At 49.6% G+C, this 10,000-nt stretch overlaps 1 protein-coding gene across 2 annotated transcripts in view; it reads right to left on the reverse strand.

The window, feature by feature from the left end:
* Positions 1 to 4,817: 4,817 nt before the first annotated feature.
* The window catches only part of LOC116220348 (fibrous sheath CABYR-binding protein), a 14,668-nt gene continuing 9,485 nt past the window's right edge, over positions 4,818 to 10,000 (reverse strand). Inside the window, exons 3-5 of one of the 2 annotated variants that reach the window (XR_004163596.2) lie at positions 8,852 to 9,062; positions 5,457 to 7,990; positions 4,818 to 5,422 (exon numbers count right to left, since the gene is read on the reverse strand). Coding sequence is in view for 1 of the 2 variants with exons in the window: in XM_031566860.2 (XP_031422720.1) it covers positions 5,910 to 7,990; positions 8,852 to 9,062 (2,292 nt within the window). In the remaining variant the exon portion in view is untranslated. Of the gene's footprint in view, positions 7,991 to 8,851; positions 9,063 to 10,000 lie in introns of both variants that reach the window. The other variant, XM_031566860.2, reaches the window with a different exon arrangement.

Genomic DNA, 10,000 nt, shown 5'->3' on the forward strand with positions numbered 1-10,000 from the left:
AAAATACCCCCCCCCCCCCCTCTGTCAGCGCATTTTAATTAAGGCCACTGGGCCGAAGACCTACAGGAGCGGGGCTGGTTCTGTGTGTGTGTGTGTGTGTGTGTGCTGGACTGGTTCTGACCCGAATTTACGCCGGATGTGGGCCAGGTCAGTTGTGAAGCGGCACACAACGAGCTCTGGACACAAACACACATGGACACATTTGAATTAAAATAAGACACCACTTTGAGTGGATGTTCCAGCTTTCACAATAATCTTTCCTTGATAGTGTGTGGTGTGTGAGTGTGTGAGAGAGTGTGTGTGTGTGTGTGTGTGTGTGTGTGTGTGTGCGTCGCTAAGACCACTTCAAACGGGCCCCCCCCTACAATGATAATAGGCTTCGTTTCATGAGATGACTCGTTATGAAGACTGCTTTGAGCTGGTCTCCCTGTGTGTGTGTGTGTGTGTGTGTGTGTGTGTGTGTGTGTGTGTGTGTGTGTGTGTGTGTGTGTGTGTGTGTGTGTGTGTGTGTGTGTGCGTTTCATGAGATGACTCGTTATGAAGACTGCTTTGAGCTGGTCTCCCTGCAATAACAATAGACTAAACAATAGATAGATTTTCTAAAGAGAGTGTGTGTGTGTGTGTGTGTGTGTGTGTGTGTGTTTTCTAAAGAGAGTCGTTATTTTGAGTTGGAGAGAAACCCAGTCCGTGAGCAGACAGATAACACAAACAAGACAGAAAGTGTTGGCAATGAGGAGATACACACACACACCCTGTCTCTCTGTCTCACTCACACACACACACTCGTCATACACACACACTCTGTCTCTCTGTCTCACACACACACACACACACTCTGTCTCTCTGTCTCACACACACACTCGTCATACACACACACACTCTCGGTCTCTCTGTCTCACACACACACACTCTGTCTCTCTGTCTCACACACACACACTCTGTCTCTCTGTCTCACACACACACACACACTCGTCATACACACACACTCTGTCTCTCTGTCTCACACACACATTCTGTCTCCCTGTCTAACACACACATACAAAAGTGTTACATGTCAAAGAGGTTCGTACAGTATCAATTCACAGCAAAACTGAGTAATGTGAATTAACATGGAGAGAAAAGGAGAAGGAGAGAGAGAGAGAGAGAGAGAGAGAGAGAGAGAGAGAGATGGCATGGAAGAGATTTCCCAGAGCCGAAACAGAGATAGAAAGAGAAAAAAGAGAAGAAAGAACAAAACGAGAGAAAGATGACCATGTATGTGTGCGTGAGTCTGTGAGACAGGGAGACAGAGTGTGTGTGTGTGTGTGTGTGTGTGACGAGTGTGTCCGTGTGCGTGAGACAGAGAGACAGAGTGTGTGTGTGTGACGAGTTTGTGTGTATGTATGTGTGTGGGATTGTGTGAGACAGGGAGACAGAGTGTGTGTGTATGACAAGTGTGTGTGTGTTTGTATGTGTGTGTGAGTGTGTAAGACAGGGAGACAGAGTCTGTGTGTGTGTGTGACATCCTGCCTCAACAGCTTGAAGAGAGCTTCAGAGACAACTAAAGGACATTCTGACAACTTTACACGTAAGTGTGTGCTGCCACCTGGTGCTGACCAGGAGTAGTGCAGCCTTTGACTGACCACAGAACTGCACCCAGCAGCCACTCCTGCGGTGAACTCCATTGTCTCCGCAGAAACAAACATCCCCATAAAGATTCTAAACTGGTATAGGAATGCTGCTCATAAAATCAGGTGATTGAAAGAGCAGACTTGAGACACAAAGTGCAGTGCAGTGGGGAACATTCACTGCGCCACAGTTTAGTGTAAGAGTGAAAACAAGACGGTTCCAAGAAAAGAGCAGACTAAATTATTTTAACTAAATTATTTTCTTGGACAAAACACCATTTCAAAGCAACAGTTCACCAACAGACATGCCCAGACAGACTGAGATGTTTAAATGAGGTTCTGGTGTCTGTGTGAGCTTCTGATGTGTCACACACACACACACACACACACACAGAGCAGCTCCCAGTGGAACACACACACGCCCACACACACCCAGCAAGTCAAACAAGTTCCTGTCAGATGGATCAGCTGCTGTGGCATAAGTAATTAAACGAGTTGACGTAACAAACACACGTGTGTCTTATCAGGTTTATTCCGTTCACACAGGTGATCTTAGAAAGAAAAGACAGGTGTCAACCTCACAATAACAAAATAACCTGCCACCCAAAAAATGTCTCTCACACTGCAAAAAGACAAAATGAAGCTCAAATGTGTAACATAATAGAATAATTATTCTGACCTGTAATGTAGACCATAAAAGAATAATGTAAACTCCTAAAAATATCTAATCAGTATCCAATCAGAATGATGTATCAGTATCCAATCAGAATGATGCGCCAGTGGGTCTCATCACTCATTGATTGATTCATGTCACCACATGGAATATTGGAATATAATAACATATCTGATCACAACTCTGCACACATACGCAAGCTCACACACTCCCACTCTCTCTTTCTCACACACACACACACACACACTGCATACATACACAAGCTCACACACTCTCACTCTCTCTCCCTTTCTCACACACATACACACACTCTCTCACACACAGGCTCACACTCACAAACACCACATGCACACACAGGCTTACACACACACACACATACAACCACACATGTGCACACACACACACAACACTACATACACGATCAGAGACTGCTGCCGGAGATTTTAGGAAATCAATGAGGCCTTCTGCTAAACAAAGACAGCACTGTGTGTCAAAGACAGGAATGTGTGTGTGTGTGTGTGTTTGTGTGTGTGTGTATGTGTGTGTGAATGCTGGCTTTCCCTCCGCATTCTTCTCTCTAGTGCTGATAAGCAAGCACTTTATCACAAGCCACCCAAACATGAGGAACACCAGTGATGTCACATCAAAAGCCAAACATCCATCATGGCCCTCGAGCTCTGTGGGGCCGCTTCCATTTCACATATTGGTTAGGTGAGTGCATTTCCTCACAGACACACTTCTCTCTGTTTAATATACACGAATCTCACAAGTCTTTCTCCTCAGACATAACTGCTCTACTTCCACTGAACTATCATAAACTCATTTTCACCCAAACATTGCATACTGTACATGTCCGTACAAGAAGGCCAGTGCTAGTGCATTAGCATTGCTAAGTCGCTCTATAAGACGGCCAGTGCTAGTGCATTACCATTGCTAAGACACTCTATAAGACGGCCAGTGCTAGTTCATTAGCATTGCTAAGGCGCTCTATAAGAAGGCCAGTGCTAGTCCATTAGCATTGCTAAGGCGCGCTATAATACGGGCAGTGCTAGTCCATTTCTTCACACACTGTTCCTCTCCTGCACGTGAATAAAAAAACAACCTTCTGTGGTCCTCCTCCGCTGGCATTAAAATTCAATTCAATTCAATTGACACTTTTCTTCTCATGTCACTTTGCGCTCTATTTTTTATTTCTATTTCTATTTCCCCCTTCATGAGCTATTCACTTGGATTCTCATTTTCACTCATTTGTAGGTCTCTTTGGACAAAACAATCTGCCAAATGACTACACGTAAATATGATAAATATTCACCTTCCCCCCGGGTTAAACACCTGCTGCATTCCAGGTAGTACACTAACGATCAGAACATCCCGGACCTGAATTTGTACATCACTAGCCGAACAAGCCCCAAAATGCCAGTCTACCTGAGTCAGTCTACCTGAGTCAGCGTGTGTGTACCTGAGTGAGTGTGTGTGTACCTGAGCGAGCGTGTGTTTACCTGAGTGAGTGTGTGTGTACCTGAGTGAGTGAGTGTGTGTACCTGAGTGAGCGTGTGTGTAGCTGAGTGAGCGTGTGTGTACCTGAGTGAGTGTGTATGTACCTGAGTGAGTGAGTGTGTGTGTACCTGAGTGAGTGTGTGTGTACCTGAGTGAGTGTGTATGTACCTGAGTGAGTGAGTGTGTGTGTACCTGAGTGAGTGTGTCTGAGTGAGCGTGTGTGTACCTGAGTGAGTGTGTGTACCCGAGTGAGCGTGTGTGTACCTGAGTGAGCGTGTGTGTACCTGAGTGAGTGTGTATGTACCTGAGTGAGTGAGTGTGTGTGTACCTGAGTGAGTGTGTATGTACCTGAGTGAGTGAGTGTGTGTGTACCTGAGTGAGTGTGTGTGTACCTGTGCGTACCTGAGTCAGCTTACCTGAGTGAGCGTGTGTGTACCTGAGTGAGTGTGTGTGTACCTGAGTGAGTGTGTGTGTGTACCTGAGTGAGTGTGTGTGTACCTGAGTGAGTGTGTGTGTGTACCTGAGTGAGTGTGTGTGTACCTGAGTGAGTGTGTGTGTACCTGAGTGAGTGTGTGTGTGTACCTGAGTGAGCGTGTGTGTACCTGAGTGAGCGTGTGTGTGTACCTGAGAGTGAGTGTGTGTGTAACCTGAGTGAGCGTGTGTGTGTACCTGAGTGAGTGTGTGTGTACCTGAGTGAGAGTGTGTGTGTACCTGAGTGAGTGTGTGTGTGTACCTGAGTGAGTGTGTGTGTGTACCTGAGGTGAGTGTGTGTGTGTACCTGAGTGAGTGTGTGTGTGTACCTGAGAGTGAGTGTGTGTGTAACCTGAGTGAGCGTGTGTGTACCTGAGTGAGCGTGTGTGTGTACCTGAGTGAGTGTGTGTGTACCAAGAGCCCAGAAAATCTAAGAGCACATCAGCTACCGGTCAAACCAAACGTCATTTAACGTCCATGTTTTATTAAAAAAAATGGACGTATTATTTTAATAAATGTATTTACGCAAAGAGTCCATGTTTTATTTTTATACATTTATTTACACAGATAGTCCATGTTTTATTTTTATACATTTATTTACACAGAGTCCATGTTATATTTTAATACATTTTCAGAGCATCCCATGATCCTGCTAACTGCGGAGTAACCCCTAGCATGTTTCAGGCAGGAGGTTCAGACGTTCAGCTGCAAACTACTACTCTGGACATTACATGGCAGACTCCCTTTCCCTTTCTCGTAAGTACCATTAGCGTTCCCCATTAAGAGCTTTACGTACTGAAGTGGGTCCATCAACGAGGAAGACTAGTGGAGGCTACTGCAGATAGCCCTTCTGACCTGGGTACTGTAGATAGCCCTTCTGACCTGGGTGGAGGGTACTGCAGATAGCCCTTCTGACCTGGCTACTGCAGATAGCCCTTCTGACCTGGGTGGAGGTTACTGTAGATAGCCCTTCTGACCTGGGTGGAGGGTACAGCAGATAGCCCTTCTGACCTGGCTACTGCAGATAGCCCTTCTGACCTGGGTGGAGGTTACTGCTGATAGCCCTTCTGACCTGGGTGGAGGTTACTGCTGATAGCCCTTCTGACCTGGGTGGAGGTTACTGCAGATAGCCCTTCTGACCTGGGTGGAGGTTACTGCTGATAGCCCTTCTGACCTGGGTGGAGGTTACTGCTGATAGCCCTTCTGACCTGGGTACTGAAACAAGAGGGTGTGTCCTAGTTGGGGCTGACAGTTTATATCAACTGGTGTAAGTCCAGGTTCTTTGGAAAAAAACACGGGTTTAAGCTTGTCCAAAGTCAGTATGGGTCGTTGTCCAAAGCCAGTATGGGTCGTGTTCTTAAGTCAGTATGGGTCGCTGCTAGTAAATACCAGTCCAGGCTGAGTGTGCTGATATCTCCAGCTACTGTGTCATTGTGGTTAGACGCTGGTGAATCTCATGTTGGTCCGGTGTGGTAGAACCCTGGTTTAAGTTCATGCTAGTTCTGTGAGGCTGGATACTGTTAGGAGATGGTTCTGGTCCAGTGAGGTTGGATACTGCTATGAGATGGTTCTGGTCCAGTGAGGTTGGATACTGCTATGAGATGGTTCTGGTCCAGTGAGGTTGGATACTGCTAGGAGATGGTTCTGGTCCAGTGAGGCCGCTAGTCCTTCAGCAGGCCCAGCTTCTTCAGCGCCTCGCGCCGGTCCCCTTCGTTCTTACTGTGGGGGCTAATCTGTACACTGATGCCATGGTAACGGTGTGCAGTCTTATTGTCAGCGCTAAAGGGTGCACGTGTCGCGGGGGGGCTGGGTGGGAGATGATCGGGCACCTCCAGCTCGTCCTGGTCGTCCTCTTCCTCCCGGGGCAACCCAATGCCCCCCATGTGCGGCTCCACTACCCCGGCGGCCAACACCGGTGGGGGGGTCAGGCGCACCTCTACCATCTTGCCGTGGGGGGCAGAGGAGGGCTGCTGGGGGCTGGGTGCTTCTGATGTAGAGGGTGGTTCTGCTCTGGGTCCAGTGGGCTGCCTCAGAGAGGGCTGAGTTGGGGGAAGCTGAGCATTTAGATCCGGGGTGGAACGACCCGAGGCGTAAGGGCCAGGTGACGTGGGACCTGGAGGTGTTGACCTTGACATGCGTGACCTTGGAGGGAGGGAGGGGCCAACGGAAGAGCTGGGGGTGGGCAGGCCAAGCTTTCTCAGCGCCTCCAAGCGGACCTTCTGCGGGTCCATCAGAACCCGGTCGGGGGAGATGAGCGGACCACTCACCGGGTCGACCGACCGGTGTGGCTTCAGGATGATGTTGGCGGGCAGCTTTTTGGGTTTGGGGGCCACGGCCGGAGGGCTTTTGGGGTCACAGTACTCCTGAGGGGGGTCAGGCAGGGCCTCGGAGGTCACGGACGCCTGGGAGAGGGGCGCTGGTTTGCGGATCTGCACCACAGGTACCGCACCTGGAGCCCTCTTCGTGGAGGCCTTCTTCCTGAGCTTCTCCAGCTCGCTGTTCGACAGAGGGCCTCTCTGAGCGGCTGCGTCGACACTCGCCGGCCCACTCTCCTTCGGTGGCTTCTGGGAAGGGGGAACTGCGTTTTGTGGATCTTCTCCTTCAGAACCAGGAATATCAGTGGCTGGAATAATAATGACAGCTGGAATATCTAGAGTGGGAATTACAGGATTTGGAACATCAGGAGCCGGATTCTTGGGTGCTGGAATCTCTGGCGGTGGAATGCCGAGGTCTGGAGTGCTAGCAGCTGGGAGAGCAGCATCAGAGGTAACCTGAGGAAGATCATCTGCGGAAGCAGCATCGGAAGCATTCTGGGTAGGAATATCTGCAGATGGAATCACCGGAGCTGGAATGTCAGACGCTGGAAAAGCAGTATCAGAAGCAGGAACATCTTTCGTTGGAGCATCTGGAGCTGGAATGTCAGACGCTGGAAAAGCAGTATCAGAAGCAGGAACGTCTTTCGCTGGAGCATCTGGAGCTGGCATGTCTGCAGGAGTTGCGGCAGAGTGCCCCGGAACTTCACAGTTGCTGTGCTCTTCAGGTTCGTCCATGAAGGCCATAGGGGGAGGGAGAAATCCTATGCCAGCTTCAACAGGGGCAATGCCAGGAGTTGCCAGGGCAGTAGCTTCATCCACAGACGCCACACTGGCATTGCCAGAGCCTTCACTGATGCCCTCCTCACTGATGCCCTCCTCACTGATGCCCTCAGGGGTATCTGTGGGGGCAGGACTCTCAGGAGCCTCCATGGCGTTTGATTCCGCTGGCTTGAGGTCAATAGCAGGGTCACCCGCTATATTAGTAGTGATCAATTTAACGGGATCGCTGGTATTTGTGTTAGTAGCCATTTCAGCAGGACCCACAGTGTGTCCATCACCGATCGGGTGAGTTGAGCCAGTCGTATTGCCCATGGCTGTTTCAAATGCATCAGAAGTGAGTTTAGCAGTGGGTATATCAGTGAGTTCACCTGGGTCAGCAGTGTGTCGCCTAGTTATGACATCAGCTGGATCAGTAATGAGTTTATCGCTAGCGGCTTTCTCTGGGTTAGCAGTGATGTTGCCAGGGGTGATGCCCGTGTCAGTGGCGTGGGGCTCTGGCTTGTGGTCTGCAGCCGACGAGGATGTTCTTGGCCGCAGGGAGCTGACGCCATTGGCCAGGAGTAATGGCGTGGGCACCATGTAGCTCAGCGAGGGCTTGTGGTCCTTCCCCTTCACCCGGTTTGGATCGTCGTGGTAACTGGACGCGTCTGGAGGACAACAGAAAACTGTTATTCATAACTTATAGTCCAGGGATTCTCAGCCACTTCAGATTTGCCATCACAGCTGCTGGCGTCAGTGGCAAGTAATGCTAATTACCGCACTGCCACGGCCATGGTGGGACAAGGTGGTGGTGGGGGGACATGGTGGGGGGGACATGGGGGTGGGGGGACATGGTGGTGGTGGGGGGACATGAGGGAGGGTACATGGTGGTGGGGGGGAGGGGACATGGTGGGGGGACATGGGGGTGAGGGCACATGGTGGTGGTGGTGGGGCATGGTGGGTTGCTGTCCATGTATACTTACTGTGAATTCTACCTACAGCGTTTCCCACAGTAACACCTTAGCAACATAGCAGGTAGCAGGTAGCAGCTAGCAGGTAGCAGGTAGCAGGTAGCAGATAGCAGGTAGCAGATAGCAGGTACATTTACATTTAGTCATTTAGCAGACGCTTTTGTCCAAAGCGACGTACAAGGGAGAGAACAGTCAAGCTAAGAGCAATAAAAAAAACATGGTGTAACAATAAATACTACTTTACATAAGAATTAGAAAAACGACCTAGAAAGGAAAAAGAAGTGCAGGAATGTAACTGCTGAAGTGCAAGTTAAGCGCTAGTCAAGGTGCCAGTTAGGAAGGGAGGTGCTCTCTGAAGAGTTGGGTCTTCAAAAGCTTCTTGAAGGTAGAGAGGGACGCCCCTGCTCTGGTAGTACTAGGCAGTTCGTTCCACCAACGTGGAACTACAAATGAGAATAGTTTGGATTGCCGTGCTTGCACAGACGGCAGTGCCAAACGACGCTCACTAGACGAGCGCAGCGTCCTGGGTAGCAGGTAGCAGGTAGCAGGTTAACTTACCTTCCAGCCTTGAGTGTGTGGGGATGCAGATGTTGGCGACCTTGTCAGGAAGCCCTGATGAGTGTGTGAGAGTGGGAGTGTGTGTTTCGAGCTCGTCATTGGACAGGCCACTGTCATCCTCCACCTCCAGCTCCAGAGACTCGAGGGTCTCTTCCAGAAACATCAGGCTAGCCCTAATGTCAGGCGCAAAGAACTCCAGACTGTCATCACTCTGTGGAGAGAGAGAGAGAGAGAGAGAGAGAGGAGCGAGAAAGAGAGAGAGAGAGGAGAGAAAGAGAGAGAGGGGACAGAAAGAGAGAGATAGACAGAAAGAGAGAGATAGACAGAAAGAGCAAGAGTGAGAGATGAGAGAAAAATAAAGAGACAGAGAAGGGAAAATCATTAAAAACTGGAAGTGAGACAGTCAAGCAACTGACTATGACAACAATAATTACAACCCTAATAATCATTCTCTCCCACTAGTTTCCCTCCCTCCCTCCCTCCCTCGCTCCCTCTAGTTTCCCCTCCTCGCTCCCAGAGTCACAGAGGAGGTAGTGAGGTAGTCACAGAGGCGGCCGACACCTGTGCAATAAGGTACAGCCGGCATGGCGGAGCAGGGGTGTGACATAGCCTAGCAGCTAACACACACACACACACACATTCATATACATACACACACACACACACACACCACACACACACACATTCATATGCATACACACACACACACCACACACACACACACACACACATTCACACAGCAGAGGTAGTCACAGAGACAGAAAGATGTTTGTGTAGGGGACAGCTGGCAGCCTAGCAGCTAACACACACACAACACACACACACACAACACACACAGGGGTGTGACACAGCCTAGCAGCTAACACACACACACACACACACACAGGAGTGTGACACCGCCTATCAGGGGGGTATTCGTCGTAGCTCGCTAAACGGTTTAGCGAGCTAATTTTCAGGCTAAGATAAAAAACGCCCCTCTTTTTGGTTCGTGGAAGCAACTTTTGATAAATCACCATAGTTACATATCGATTAGCACTAACCTGCTCCAGGGCAGGCTAACTTAAGTGTAGCTGGATAAGCTTGCCACACCCCCGGAAAAAGGAGGGATCCCATTGACCAAGGACTGATATTAGAGTTAGATTAGCGGAG

This window comes from Clupea harengus, chromosome 4 (assembly GCF_900700415.2).
Source record: "Clupea harengus chromosome 4, Ch_v2.0.2, whole genome shotgun sequence".
NCBI classification, from domain to species: domain Eukaryota; kingdom Metazoa; phylum Chordata; class Actinopteri; order Clupeiformes; family Clupeidae; genus Clupea; species Clupea harengus.